Raw genomic sequence first — 15,832 nt, 5'->3', positions numbered from 1 at the left:
GGAAAAGAAGATTCATCAAAAAACAAAATATTTTTTACAAATTATTCGTTTTCATTTGCCTTTTCCATCATGGTTTCACAAAATTCCATTCTTCGCCACTGGTCTTCAAGAAATATTTCCTGAGTTTTTGAATACTTTTTGAAATATTTGTACCCATATTTTTTCCAGATACGAGCAGCAGTTTTATTGCTCATTCCCAGTTCCTCTCCAACACTTCTAGTGGACCGTGTCGAATCAAGTTCTAGGGTATTGCAAACCATTTCTTCCCGCCGTTCTAATATATCCTGGACCACTTCAACAGGTGGTTTTCTTGACGTTTTGTGTGGCATTTTTTACAATCTTGAAGACAAAAAGATCAAGTCTCAAAATTTGTAACCACATTTAAAACCGTTTTTGCACAAGGAATCGGTCTATTCTCAAATGTCACTGAAAACAAATCTCTACGTTGTACTGCCGAGTTGCCTCCATAAAACCACTTAATTAGTTGAACTCTTTCGGAAGGGGTATAAACAGCCATAGTGAAAAAAATACGAAAATAACGCTCAAAAATTATTAATGCAGCGCAATATCACTTTGAGGATATTTGCTTTAATTTCATCACAGTTTTTTTTTTCATTTTAAGAGAAAGAATTTTGGCTGCTACACAAATTGGCAAAAATTGCCTCCAGAGAATTAAAACGGAAGGACAGCATGTAGATAACAACCAGGCCAGTACTTCTTTTGGAACTCCAACTCAAAAAAGCGTTAGAGCCAAAGGAGTCATAAAAACATTGTCCCCCGGAGATATTGAAGAGATTAAAAGTGTAATCTACAATTTTTACGTGCTTGAAAAAAGATCTCCTACTCTAAGAGGTATGTACTTAGAATTCAAATTCATGTCAAATGTATTTATATATTGTTGTTTTTTAAATTTTAGGAGTACTTCAGAAAATAAAAGACAAACAGATTAACTTCTCTGGATGCCCTGAGACATTAAGAAAACTGTTAAGATCTGTTGGATTTAGGTAAGCACTTTATACAGGCTTGGCCCAAATATCTTTAATTTAAAATATGAGTATGAAAGTCAATATTAAAAAAAAAATATATGTATATATAAGTTTTACAATATTTATACTAATATCTTAAACGAATTCTACTTACAGATGGCGAAAAACTGAGGACAATCGAAGTGTCCTTATGGAAAGCTATGATATTAGACTAAAAAGAATCAACTTAGAATATTAATCCGAGGGAAGAAATATCGTATATACAGATGAGACCTATATTCATAGTAGCCATACCCAAAACAAAAGCTGGTCAGATAATAAAAATAAAAGTTTAAAAAAACCTTAGAACATTGAAAGGCTAGAATTAGTAAACAACAACTTTGTTTGAGTCCAACATGTGCACAGGGGCAAGAGGGGTGTTTTGTTTACAAACATATTTGCCGATTCTCTGTTGTCAAGTCGACGCAAATTTCCAACGGAGGAAATTTTTAGCTATATTTTAACAACCATTATAACGTTAATTTAACTTATTTGTGTTGTATTTTATAGGAAAATTTAAAATAAAAAGAATAAATACTACAATTAACCTATTTTAAGAATAAATATAATATCCTTAAGCAAAAAAAAACAAAATTATTAACATGCTTATCCCTAAAACTGCTTCTAAAAAATTTGAAGCGACAACACCGGAGCTTAAGCGCCTGAGCCATACGCGTAGTGTCATCTGTCAAACGACCTCTTTGTTTATTTTCGGGATTCGTGTATTTTCATTAATTTTTGGTTTAAAAAGGAAAAAGGCCACATTTTAGTGTTTTTTTAAATTGCTAGGATGGCAAAAACTTGTGTCTTTGTGCCGCATCATAATAAAAAGATGATTCCAGCTGATCTTTTCACAAGTAAGTACCGATACTTTCATAACATCACATCATAGGGTTACCATCATCATAAACGTAGAATAGGGGATCTTATAGATATTAACCTAATAAAAACTTGAATGTGAAAGTGTGCGTAAAATACCAAAATATTTATATTTTTAAATGTACCTATATAGTTATGTTTTTTTAATATAGATATTAGGTAGATAGATGAAATTACTAATTTTTTATTGCCTTTAAAGAATTTTGAAACTTATTTAGATATTGATATCTATGTATAAAGTTAATTTTGTCTTTCCCTAAAATTTGGTCGATAATTTATTGTTTGTTTTACCATATTGCAACTTACAATAATACATATAGTAATTGGCACCACATATTAATTTATTACTGTAATTTTTTTTGCTTTTTGATTAAATATCAAATATAGATTGCCTAATATATGCCCACAGGGAACAATGGATTTTATTAATGGAAATCAACACAATTAAAAAGAACATATTTGTTTATTCAGATCACATCCTTGGAAGTGATTTCTTATATAAGGAAAATAATATTATCAGTAGCCAGACTTTATTAAAAAAATCAGCTCTACCTCAAATGTAATTTTTTTTTAAATATATTTTTCTAGTATAAAAAAATCGTCACAAAAAGTATTAGTGTTACTCATATAAGCTTTATTTATACCTAATACTTATTAAATTAGGTATGTGTGTAAAACTATTTTTTTACTAGGATTTCTGATTCACTGGTTAAAAACACAGCAGCCGATAATTCAGTTAATTTACCAAGTGATTTACCCTTCAAAGCTGCAGGTGTAGTTTTCCTGAAGAGTGCATAAACTTCTTTAGCTTCCAAAATGGTATATAGTACAAACAGTGAAGCTAATATAGACAAGTATGGATAATTAACATAGATTAATATTCTTGATACACCAAATTTTGTATAATTACAGATCTGATCATTCATCATCAACAATAACTGCATCTGAGATTAATAGTTACCGTGGGGTCTAGTTCAACAATTACTATTTCTCATCCAAGCCGTTTTTGTTTAACTGCTACACATTCCCTGACTCTGCCAAGGAAAAGGTAAAAATGCACTCAAAATAGACTACTAGTTTTATGCCATGTATCATCCTATTCTATATATCTTATTTAAAAGTGATATAGTATTTTATTGTGTTATATTTGTTTAATTAAATGCAATTAATCAAATGTATGATATTACAAAGATTCTTTATAATAACATGCATTTTATTGATCAATTGGTTTATCATAATATATTTTTTTAATTTTTTCTTTTTCTTTTTATTTAATACTGTATTTTTGTGTATATTATTCTAGGGTAAAATCAAAATGATGTCCTGAGGACCTAAGCACTGATGATTCCACCGTTTCAAAAGCTAAATCACTTGTCACCAAATTATGGAAAAAAAAATAAAGAACAAAAAATTAAAATTCGAAGATTGCAACAAACAAATTTGCACCAAAGAAATTGAATTAGATTTCTCAAGTCATTATTAAAATACTTAAAAAATAATAACATGATTTTCGAAAAAGCCCAACATACTACATATTTTATTTGAGTTGTAAAAGTACTTGTTTGTATATTTCTACTAATAAACTATCTAATCTAATCTATTGTACATAGTCTTTATTCTCAGGTAAGCTTTGTTTTTTAGTATAAGTTAATATCATATAATAATTGGTATTAGGTATTATATAGGTTACTGTTAAATGTCTCAAAACCATTGTACAGACTAAATACTCATAATAAAAATCTTATAACCTGCAACTCCTTACTCCTTACCGAAACAATTTGAACATCCTTGTAGTTTTAACTCTTTCCGCTGAAGCAATACTGTCCCTTTGAAAAAGTCAGCACCATAGAAGTATATATTATGTGATATAAAGTAAGTGATGTAAAACTGAGTTTTATCCAATATAACAATAAAATTATGCAAAATAATAAAAATTTGTGTCTTAAAACATGATTTATTAAGAAATCTATAATATTATATTATTAAAATATTTAATTTCCATAAAAATGCTTTGACAAAAATGCTGCCTTTTATTAGGACCTTCCTGTAACGAAGTCCATTAAAAAACACATAAATAGTTCGTAAATGGTAATATTACTTATACTCAAACTCTATAATAATTAATAAAAATTTATCAGGTAAATATTTGTTGACGACGTCACTGGTAGAGAGTGCTTGTATCGGTGGCATCAACAATGCAATCGAGCGGCGTTGCGATGCCATTACCGTTTTCTCGTTGCTTCGTACTTTATTTTAATTTATTTAACGTATATTGACTTCGATATAGAGTATCTTATTAAATTTCTTTAAAAAAATGCTTGATATTTTATTAAAGGGGAGCAGTAGTATTGTTTTGAGCCTTCGGAAACAACTGAAAATTTTTATGATATTATAAAGTGATTTTTTCCATTTCTCTATGAGCATTTGGCATCATTGCATCAGAGATGTTGCAAGCAAACAAACCTGCCCATAGTTCCACGGTATGCTACTTCTAGCCTTTCAATGTTCTAAGAAAAAAACCAATTTCAAAAGGACTCAGATTAATTATTGTTCATGCAGGAGGAGAAAATGGCTTCATTCCAAATGGAATGCTTATTTTTAAATCAGGTAAATTAATTTTATAAGTTCAAAACATTTGGATATTTTATTACATTATAATTTTTTCAGGAGCTAAAAGCGGAGACTACCACGATGATATGAATCACCAAAATTTTATGAAGTGGGTACAAACTCAACTTTTGCCCAATTTGCCAGAGCAGTCCGTTTTGGTTGTAGATAATAGGTTTGTTCTCACAGCAGTAAGAAACAAGTTTTCGACAAATACACATGCGCAATAGAGTAAAATCCGTTCGCACAGGAACTTCTGATCGGTTTCAAATCAAAAGTTTGATGTTCTTACACAAATTTCTGATCGTCACCTGATAGTCAGACTTGTTTTCGGATTTATTTCAAGCAAAGTGTCAGAGCATTCGTGTAGCCAATCAACGCCGATCTTCGGAATATGAACATAACCTCTAAATTGTTGTTTGTATTTTGTCGTTTTGTATAGTCCTTGATATTCGTTTTGAAAATTGTATTTTAAATTGTTGGATTAGTCTAAAAATAAACATTAAGGAAACATATGATTTTGAATCGTCGGAAGAATCTGATCAAAATTATGTTGATTCCGACACAGACTTTTAAAGAAGATTTAATTGAAGAACCGATAAAGCCCAAAAATCAAAACTATTTTCATGAAACTGTGTCCCAATTTAATAGAATAGAATCTCTCGACCATTTTAAAGTAAGTCTTGAAGTAGCAAATAATCACACAATCTTAAACTCTTTTAATAATATACAGCTATTTCAAGGTTGTAGTATAATTTTTGTTTTGTTTATGTTTTATTTATTTTCCCATTTCCCACTGGCATAAAAAAGTGAGGTTATTTTTCTTCTCCACCGAACCCGTATTTGATGTTCGCACAGACGGTTTCAAATCGATCAGAAGTTGTAATATTTTACACATGCGCATTAAGAATGGTTTGGAAACAGTTTCAAACTTGTAAGAAATTTGCAGTGAGAACAAACCTAATGCCTCCTACCATAATGTTACTATGGAACCAAATATTACTTCGGGATCCCTTAAAAAAAATATGATTAAACGGCTACATGACAGAAATATTCCATGTGATGAGAAATTGACAAAGCCAGAATTATACAAAATAATTAGTGACAATAAATTCCGCTATCCTCCAGTTTACAAGTTAGATGCACTACTGGAGGAACATGGACAAAGTTTTTCGTCTGCCGCCTTATCATCCGGAGTTATACCCAATTGAAAAAATATGGGCCTTGGTCAAAAACTGGGTGGCAGCCCACAATGTGACATTTAAGTTGGTTGATGTAGAAGCTCTAACAAAAAAAAAAAGGTTTCAAGAGTTGCCAAAGAAAGAGTGGGTGAAAATTTGTAACCATGTAAGAAAATATGAAGATCTTCAAATACAAAAAGAACATATATTAGATACTACAATGGACCATTTGAAATTCACCGTCAACACTTCTTCATCTGACGACGATTGGTTAAATGATTATAATATCTTAACGGATGAAGAGGTAAAATCGTCTGAATCGTCTTCAGACTAAATACTTACTTTTTATGTAAATATATTATGTATTTTTTCAACAGTATTATAAAAACAATAAATACCTAATGTTTATTTATATTTTTTTTGTATTCTTAAAAGTAATTTTTAATCTAACATGAAAATTTAAATTAGCAAATAAAGTTGTGAGAGCGCCCAAAACTACATAATATATTAGTGCTTAAATAAAATATAAAATTGTTATTACAGTTTTAAAACCTATTCGGTCAAAATTGGTGCTGTAAAAATATTAATAACTTAAAATGGGGAAAATTAAGGTATAACAGAAAAAATTTCTAAATCGTTAAAAATATACCTACTTATTATACAATTTTAAAAACAAATTGGATCTGGCTCTGGATCTAACAGGTAGTTAATTACATTTAAGAGATAAGAATTATATAGACATCATAACCTTTTTCCTTTTTGCCTAACTTTATGATGGCTCTTTTTTTTCTTTCCTTAAAATAAATACTAAATACTGTTACCTGGAAGGCGATATGTTAGATAAAAGGGTATTATGGTTCAAATAATATATCCTTCAGTCAGGTCATTTTTTGAAAACAGGTACACAAATTATCTTTTTTAACTTTTAAGAATTATTTATAATATTTTTTTCACAGGTGCTCTGGCCGACCCAATTTATTATTATTTACCATCATGTGTGATGCATAATTTAGGACTTATCTGAATTATGTGTATTTAAATAATAATATCGTATAAAATTATATTTTTGAGAAGTCTTTTCTTATGGTCTTACTTTCGAAGTCTATTTTTGGGTTTCTATATCCTAATCCTGATAATTATAATTTTTCTAATTTTGTTAATTATTTATTCTATGCTTTGCACAAAATCAGAGAGGCAGCCAACAAGCTGTTTTAAATTTTAGTTAGGAAAATTTAAATATTAATTTGTCTCATATTCCAGACTAAGCAGCGCACCTAACGAATGTAAACAAAACACAATACAATATTATTTAAAATAATATAAATTAACTTTTCTAAAATTAAAATTAAAAAAAGACACGCTACTGTCGCAAATCGCGCGTTATTAGGGCACAAAACTTGGCGCAGCTTTGAAACAGATGTGTGTGGAGTACCTTTCCTTAGCTAGAAAAACTCTACCTATTTGTACTCTAGCATCTCTAATAATTTTTTAGCTTAACTTGATGGAAACTCAGTTATTTGGAAAAAATTATTTGATGTCTTAAAACCAGAATCTACAGAGAAATGTCTTGTAGATCAAGAACTACTTTTTTGTACTCTATTACGTTTTTGTTCAAATCTATAGAAACTAATTTATTTCGCAAAATTGATGTGGTGTCTGTGTTTTTTGGCTCAAGTTGATAAAAACTAAAACATTTGAATTAGTAACTAGAAAACAATAAATATTTTCTAGCATTAAAATTTTATAAAAGCTGTTAAATATATAGGAAAGTATCCTTATAACTCCAGATTAAAAACTTATTATTATTATTGAATATCCAGACTACCAGAAAGCATCCCAAACGCAAACTCACCTTCTCTTTCTCTTTTTTCACTTTAGTGGGGCTCTGGTTATCTACATCCGGTATCCGTTCAGGAGGGTGCGACATCGTATGTCTCTTATTCGGTTCTGCATACTCGTCTTCGGGTCTTATAGGACTTAAAGCTTAAAAACATGGTTTTCATTAGCATTTCAATAATTTTTTAAATACAACCAACTAACATACTAAAGAAATACTAATAATAATTAAATACTTACGATCCATACTTCGAGAGGTTAACCGTTTCCCCGTTAAAGATCTCTCGAACTGAGGTGCGGGCCGATCTATCGGAGTTTTCTTCGTTTCATAATGGGTCCTACCGGAATATCTGCAATAAAACTGTCGTTAAACAACAACAAATTTTCCATCAAAAACGACTATAAAAGAGGCGAGAATTTCCTCATTCCTTACCTAAACTTGGATCCCAACCTGGGAAACAGAGAACTCTTCTGACCGACCTCCGGGGACATCAACCGGAAAAACGTGTGATGCTCGACGCAGGTTTTCCACAGTTTCTTGGCCGCCCGATGATTGGCCAGTTTGAACCCGATGGTGGACTCGAACTGTTCGAATTCGCCCGGACGGATTTTGATGTAGAAGTTGTGCCGTTTGTAGCTGATTTTCAAGATTTTCGGCCACGCGAACCTGTTGATGCGCAAACGGTCGCGATAAACCAGAAGACCGGAGGCGCACACCCCCAACATTATGTCCACCCCTTCGGAATCTTTGGCCGGGTGCAGATCGACGCCGTACATGGCGAGTTTCTTCGCGTTTTCCAGGTAGTGGAGTTCCGCTTCGGCTGGACTTTGACCCCTGAAATCAGTCGGTAGTAATCGTTTATTTACTATCTGAGAAATTTAGTTTTTTATAGGAGTTGATATTTTGTTTAGTTATTCATTTCTTATTTTATTCGAGACAGTCAAATTTTATATCTTTCAAATAGTGGAACATGCTTTAATCCTCCACTGCCTGGGATAAATAAAATAAAATTATTTCAAGTATGTATAAAGTAGTTCAAATTATGTTTATACCCAACTGCTTATTTGTAAACAAAAATTAATTAAACTATCTGAAAAAACATGAATTTTAATTGCATATAATTTTGTTTTCTTTGAACTGCCTGGAATAAGATAATAATTTAATAATTCCAGGCAGTAAAAAAAAAACAAGTTATAGCAACAACCATGAATAATAAATGTATTGACTTTTAATGGTTAAAATTTTGTAATTATTGATTTCTGGAGATTCTAAGGATACTTAAAACATTTCTGCTAAAAATAATTAACATCCATGCTCTAAAATTCAAGATAAATCTAAGGCATTTTCAAGTAATTTCTAAAAAAATTATTTGAATCCGTACACTAAAAAACAAAATATAAAAACAAACAATTTATCTATAGCAGGCCCTCTACATTACTGCAACAGAATTACGATAATACTTTTAAGGTCGTCGTCCCACCAAAGATACGCGACGGCGCACAGAGGAGTATCCAATATTAATATGCGGTCAAAATTATTTTATAGCTTATTTTCATACAAACTTTTTTTAAAATGTTTATAAGACAAATATCTGTTATTCTTGATAAATAAAAACAAGATTTATACAGGGTGATTAAAAAAAACAATATTAACTTCAAAATATAAAAATAGGTTTATTGACAAACTTTAATTTTTTTTTATAAGCATTTTTTTAATTTTTATCTTTTAAAAACATTAAATATTAAATATAATATGTATATAAATATACAGTGTGTCTACTTAAGTTTGCACCATAATGCAAGACATTAAAAAACTTTAATGCCGGACTTTTTATTACTTGTTTTTTAAAATAAAAAAGATTCCTATAATTATATGAATATAACTGTGTGAGCTTATGTAGATACACTGAATATTAATAATAATGAAAACTATAAGGTGATTTTTTTTATTTAAATCTAAACTAAACGAAACGTTTTGTAACACAATATGCGCACATACAAAAAACTCATGTAAACAAACATGAAAATAAACCTAATCCTCATCCGAACTTATTTCTAAATTCACTACATCATCTTGTTTTTCATATTTGTCATCAATATTATTATAATCTGATAATAAATCATCTGGAATCTCTGAAACAAGCAAACCTAATGTTTCTGTCATAAAAGGTTTACTTTTTTTTGCCTTTTTTCTCTTATGCTAGAGAGATAGGGATCAGAGGTTAGTAGAAGTCTATTAAGAATATTCTATTCGTATCTATTGTTGTAAATTTCCGAGAAAAATTTTGCCTATATAAGCGAAAATGCTTATTTCTTGCCTTAGCAGCCTCTTCAGATAGCATGTGAGATTACTGTAGCACCATGCAGCAAAACTTTGTGTAATGTTGGTGACATTGGGTACCAGCCATATAGTTCGACATAAAGCTCAGCTGTTTTTCTTGTATAGAAAGCAAATTTTTCCACATTTATAGCATGACCACTAGAAATTGCCTCCAAAACAACTTTTACTCTTAAAATTAACTCTATATTAATTCCAGTAATTCGCGAAGATATTTCTGGGTTTTCAAAAAATCTTCTTGATGTGTTCCCATCATTCGTATTCCCAAAACCTGCCTTAGGGATATCAACTAACAGACCTAATTCTTCTTTAAAACCTTCTTGAATTTTGCGTTTTGTTTCTGCTATTATTGTCTTTTCTTCGAAACTTCGAATTTGCCACTTTTTTACTGGTAATTTATAAGACACGTGAAGAAGTGACTCAAACCATCTTATTCTGGCATGAAGAACAGACAAACCAAACCTAAGAGCATCAGGTTTAACTTCTTTTAAATTTTCCAATTTATTAAAGTTTTTTGAAGTTGCTCCGCAAAGGTAGTATCTCATTGTAGAAGCCGTATTTATTGCGGCCAAACATACTTTTCCATCTACCATAGTAGGAACGAGAGTATGAGAAATTTTAAAAGTAGACCCTAAAGGAGTTTTTATTATAGTTTTATTCACATTTGAAGCTTGGCTTTCGACGTAATTGATGTCTTCATTTGTTATATCATTTGACTCGTGAAGAAATCTGATGCGAATAGGTCTGCAGTATCTTGTCGATGAAGGTACAGGATTTTGCCAAATAATTTTTCTATCTTTGTTAGAAGTTACTAATCTTACAGGAACAAACGAGCTTTGAAAAATATGAGAATCACTTGCTGGAACTCCAGTTTCAATTTTTTGCTTAAATTGGGAGAGATGAGACCCATCACATCCCCACTTACATAAAAGTTCTAACTCAGTTTCTGTTTCAGAAAAACTATCTAAAACTTCTTCTTAATATTTGCATAAACGTTCACACGTATGGTCCAGTAGCTCTTGCAACTTAATTTCCGCACATACTTCGGTGACACATATTGCTTCTTCCTTCGGATAACAATCTTTTTTTGCAGTTTGTATAAGTGAGTAGCAAGGATAGATGTTTTTGTTGCCAATCTGAATAATTTCATACTGTTTTCTTGTAAGATCAGCTTCGACAAAAATTGAAAGAGCCTGAGACGGACTGTGTTTTTTAACAATACATTTTTGTGAAGAAGAAATGACTTTTCTAATTTTTGAAGCCCTGGTAGGAGTTAAGGTAATATCCTTTATAATTTTAGATACGTCAATGTTTCCGTCACTTCGTTGACTCATTTGGGCAGCATACGTAAGCTCAACAGAGGATGCTTGCGCTCTTAAATCTTGGGTTTTACGTCGCTTACTGCGTTCACTTAGATCCCCAAATTCCTTTGGTGGTCTACCCGCTTTTGGAGTTATGTTTTCCCACATAATTAGGCTAACCGACCCATTAAGCCACTGTTCGTTAGTTGCTAAAAAACGGTCCTCTTTTCTTGAAGCGTTTTCTCATTTTTTCTTTAATTCGCTTTTAAAATTCCCTAAACTTCTTTGAAAATAAGAATTTTCATATTCAGGACATTTTGTGATGAATTTCGTTTTTTTTTTCTAAATATAAAATTCTATCAGCAATAGTCTGTTCGTTGCATTCTTTCATAATTTCATATAGCGATCTTCTTTTGAAGTCCTTTTTAATAATCTCTGTAACAAAAGACACTTCATTAAAAACATAAAATACGTATATGTTTTTAAATCGTGTTTTGCATCTTAAATGCGCATGAAAGGTAAACTTTTAAATTTAATAAGCCATCTTAAATTACCGATATTTGACATTTGTTTACATGACAATAAACTCTAGAACTTTGACGTTTTTTTTAAAATTGAAATGATGCAAGTAACTTCTAAACCGCATACAACTTACACCAAGATCGAACAAATTGTGATTGCTAATGGGTAATTTATATACCTATAGCTACTCCAAAAAAAAATATTTTAAGCAAATGGCGCAAATATGCGCAAGATTTTTTTTTAGGACATTTGTGTCATAAGGTCAACCTATCGTATGCTTCAAAAAACTGAGCCCGATCTAACCAGATACACAACTTTTTACTCTTTAATAGTTAAAACAAGAAAAAAATTAAAATACACTAAATATTATGGAAGTTTATTAAATACATTAGAAACTTGATGCAGTTAAAATTAAAAATTAAATTATATATCAAAATAAAGTACTTACCATCACGATTCCCCTCCATAATTCTTAAAATATAATATTACTTTATACAAAAGCACGAACGGACTTTAAAATCCTAACTTAGCAGCACTACAAAATGAACTGTAAATTCAATTTTAGTTCCTTACCTGACACTTGCTTGCGTTGCCAAAACAATTTACATTGTTTTCAAAACAATTGTTTTTTTGCCTCGCCAACTATTCCTCTTATCGCAAAAATGTTTTATTTACGGTTATATATTATATTGAGTTTTGGACTTATGACCGGGTTTTTGATTTGAATACACCTCTGTGCGGCTACGCGAAGGCGATACGATTTCGCCTGGACACATTTAGACGACATGCAGTTGCCCCACCAAAGATACGCGCGTTTCGTGTTTCCTACGTTTAGTTGTTCCGTTTAGTTCAAAATGTCATTTGGTATTTGCGGAATAGAAAAAAAAATAAAAAGACAAAAAAAAGAAAATGGTGGGTGCATCCTTTTATTGAGAAAAATAAAAAAAAAAAATTTGTTGCTGCTAAGGAGCTGCACAGACATTCATTAAAATCCAGTTCAGCATTTTGTTATGCCATAATAAACAAAAAAAACAAAACTTCGATGAATGAAAAAAAAACGCCAACACACACAGCTTGAATGTTGCTTCGCAACTGACACGTCCAGTAGTGGTCGAGAACTATCGATATAACTATCGATATAACTATCGATACTATCGATAGTTGGCGCTAACTATCGATAGTTTTGTTTATCGTGTCGTTTGGTAAAATTAGCCAAACACTTAAAAACTCTTTCACGGACAAATTTAAAATCTTAAGGCTTTGCCATCCAAAAGGTAAAGCGTTCATAGGCTCGCGAATCGCGAATTCACCAAAAACAGGAAATCCACCAATAGGAACATTATCCGCAATTCGCAAATCGCGAGCTTTTGAACTGGGCTTAAAACATTTAAAAGCGTCGCTGCTCAGACCATAACCCTCAACTCTATTGTTAATCTGGAAAAGCAGAAGAAAAAGAAGAAGAAAGTGAGAAAATAAAAACGAAAATAAATAAATTAAAAAAAGACAATTATTTATGTTTATTATTTTACATTAAATTTTGTTCTTGCTCTCTGATCTTCTGCCTGTTTTTGTGCTTTGCTTTCTGTAATTTATTAGAGTGCCATTGGTTTGGAGTTTGGTGTAAAACAGTACTTCTGTATCCCTGCTACATCAGTGGAAAGTGAAAGGACATTTAGTACTGCAGGGCAAATAGTTAGTGATCGCCGTTCCAGATTGAATCCGACATATGTGAACATGCTAACTTTTCTGCACAAAAATTTGACATTTGATTCGGAATAAAACAGATGTTTATTGATAATTATTCTGTTTTTTATTTAGTTTTTACCATCGAGAAAATAATAAATCATTATTTGTTATTATTTTATATTATATTTACCTGCCTTTTATTATTTTCTCTATGGTTTTTATTACTATCGAAACCTATCGATAACTATCGAATATGGGGACTATCGATAGTTCTCGACCACTAACGTCCAGTGTCCCGGCAACACGAAGGCGACACGCATTTGGATGTCTCTTCGGCGCAGCGTTGGTGGGGACAAAATGATTTTAAAACATGGGTTCGACACGAAAGATACACGCTGGCGACATCGCGGAGATGTGGCGTCGCTGTCATGTATCTTTGGTGGGACGACGGCCTAAGAGTTTGATAGATATATGGAAAATTATCCAAGAATAATATTAACCAATTTGTTTCACAAAAAACCAGCGGAAAAATTAATAAAATCATCTTCAAAACCAAAACTCTTCTAGTTAACCCAATTTCCGACTTAAAAGGATTTTCTAACAAATGATTTACCCATAGAATACCTCCTATAATACTCTCAAGGATTTATACAAAGATCTTCGATAGCTTAGAAGTTATAGGCAAAAATACCTCACACAAAAATTTGATTAAAAAAAAATTACTTGAGAATCTCGACAACATGTTTTATGAAGAAAACAATTAGTTATTCTCATAAAGCTAGACCTAGAGGAGATAACTTGAAAAAGATTCCTATCCAAACAGATCTACTTACTTGTGGGTCTTGTGAAGCTCGCAAACCTTATCCTCGAGGTCCTGGTTCTGGTTGGGAGCGATTTTAAAATCCTTGAGGTACCCGCGGGGCATCGCGTCCGCATCGTAGTCCCCCAATTCGGATTGGGCCAAATACGACCCTAAGAGGGCGTGTGTTACGAAGGAGCACGGTAACCGCCCTGTTAAGATGTCATTGCGGATTTGTAAACATAATTGATATCTGAAAAACGAGGTTTTTTTTTTTAGGTGGAAATTATGGTTTGTGTGTGTGAGTGTACCTTGTAATATCTTCTTGGAGCTGTGCAGGATCTGGGGGATAAAACTTTACTTGAAAAGTAAACTTCCATGGTTCGTCTGAAATATAATTAAAATATAGAGTAGTTTTACTCGAGTTAGTCATTTATACTTTTCATGAATTTGGCTATTCTCTTGTCGAGTTCCAACCAGTTTCTTGTGTCATGCCTATCGGCATAAACCAGTCCGAAATAGTCTTTTTCTATCAGGTTAATGGCTTCGCACACTTTATCCAAAAGGTTTCTGCCCTTGGCTTTCCTCTAAAATATTATATCACTGTTAATTATTTGTAAAAATTTTTTTATAGCACCATACATCAATATTCAAAGGCAAAGTGGATCCGTCCAACATGACCACTTCGGTCCATTCAAACAGTCCATTTTTGCTGCCCTTCACGTCCTTGGATAAGGCTAATCTTTTTGCGGGGGAACCCTCGTTGTTCTCGGCTATAGCAGAGATTTTCTTTTCTTCAGGCATAGCGGGGCCTTAATTCTACAATGAACAACACAAATCTAAACTTTTATAGAAATCAATAGGTCAATAACCATGAGGCTGAAAAAGAACATTAACTACTCATCGTCATTTTTAATTTGAAAGAAAGTTTATGAAGAGGGCATAAAATTAATTGAAACTTAGATGCTGTGGCTAATTTATTTATAATGGTAAAGACCCACCTTTCTATAATAATGTATCTAACAGTTTTTATTCCTTGTTGCCTTATCTGAAATGAGCAATAAATATTTCTATAAGTGATGATAACTAATAAAAATTAAATGTTTCTCTGATTCATTCATATTTATAAGACCGTGACATAATTCGTATTATTACCATTTAAAAACGAGATTTTTTCAATAATTAGTTATGATGGCGTTATGAGAAATTGACGTTTATTAATAAATACCTATTTGTTGAAAAATAACCAGTTTTTACGTTTCATTTTTGATTTTATTATAAATAAATCACTATTTAACAAAAAACTTCCTATTTAGAATTTTCATAATAACATAACCTAATTTCGTCTGTCAAGACACCGGTCTGTCATGTGTCAGATTGAAAATCGCTACGTTGCCACACCGAATAAGCAGACGCCTTTTTGACGATTATGAATTTTAGATTGAATAATTTTTTAATACTTTCTAATTAAATTAATAAATGTTCATTAGTTAATGAAAAACTACGCCAAAAAATTACGTCGTGCTACGGCAACGTCGCAAATATGTGTCAAAAATTTGACATTCACAAGGACCTTTGACCATCAAATACCTACAATAGAGTATGCATGAAAAAATGCCTATTGATCATAAAAACCGTGAGAATATTTCCAGATTAAA

At 31.5% G+C, this 15,832-nt stretch overlaps 1 protein-coding gene and 1 long non-coding RNA gene across 5 annotated transcripts in view; one reads left to right on the top strand and one right to left on the bottom strand.

Moving 5' to 3' along the window:
• The window catches only part of LOC126736105 (protein 4.1 homolog), a 51,077-nt gene that overhangs the window by 33,231 nt on the left and 2,014 nt on the right, over positions 1-15,832 (bottom strand). For 3 of the 4 annotated variants that reach the window (XM_050440321.1, XM_050440318.1, XM_050440320.1), the window contains exons 2-8: positions 14,817-14,993; positions 14,614-14,761; positions 14,486-14,561; positions 14,209-14,427; positions 7,962-8,363; positions 7,769-7,878; positions 7,545-7,675 (exon numbers count right to left, since the gene is read on the bottom strand). In XM_050440321.1, coding sequence (XP_050296278.1) covers positions 7,545-7,675; positions 7,769-7,878; positions 7,962-8,363; positions 14,209-14,427; positions 14,486-14,561; positions 14,614-14,761; positions 14,817-14,978 — 1,248 coding nt within the window. In that variant the 5' untranslated portion in view covers positions 14,979-14,993. Of the gene's footprint in view, positions 1-7,544; positions 7,676-7,768; positions 7,879-7,961; positions 8,364-14,208; positions 14,428-14,485; positions 14,562-14,613; positions 14,762-14,816; positions 14,994-15,175; positions 15,223-15,832 lie in introns of all 4 variants that reach the window. The other variant, XM_050440319.1, reaches the window with a different exon arrangement.
• On the top strand, positions 208-1,195 carry LOC126736128 (uncharacterized). Its single transcript, XR_007660612.1, has 3 exons — positions 208-852; positions 917-1,004; positions 1,143-1,195. It is a non-coding gene; the product is annotated as an uncharacterized LOC126736128 (long non-coding RNA).

Source organism: Anthonomus grandis, chromosome 5 (assembly GCF_022605725.1).
Source record: "Anthonomus grandis grandis chromosome 5, icAntGran1.3, whole genome shotgun sequence".
In the NCBI taxonomy this organism is placed as follows: Eukaryota; Metazoa; Arthropoda; class Insecta; order Coleoptera; family Curculionidae; genus Anthonomus; species Anthonomus grandis.
Note: the sequence above shows the minus strand (reverse complement) of the source record. Positions and strands in the feature narration are given on the sequence as shown.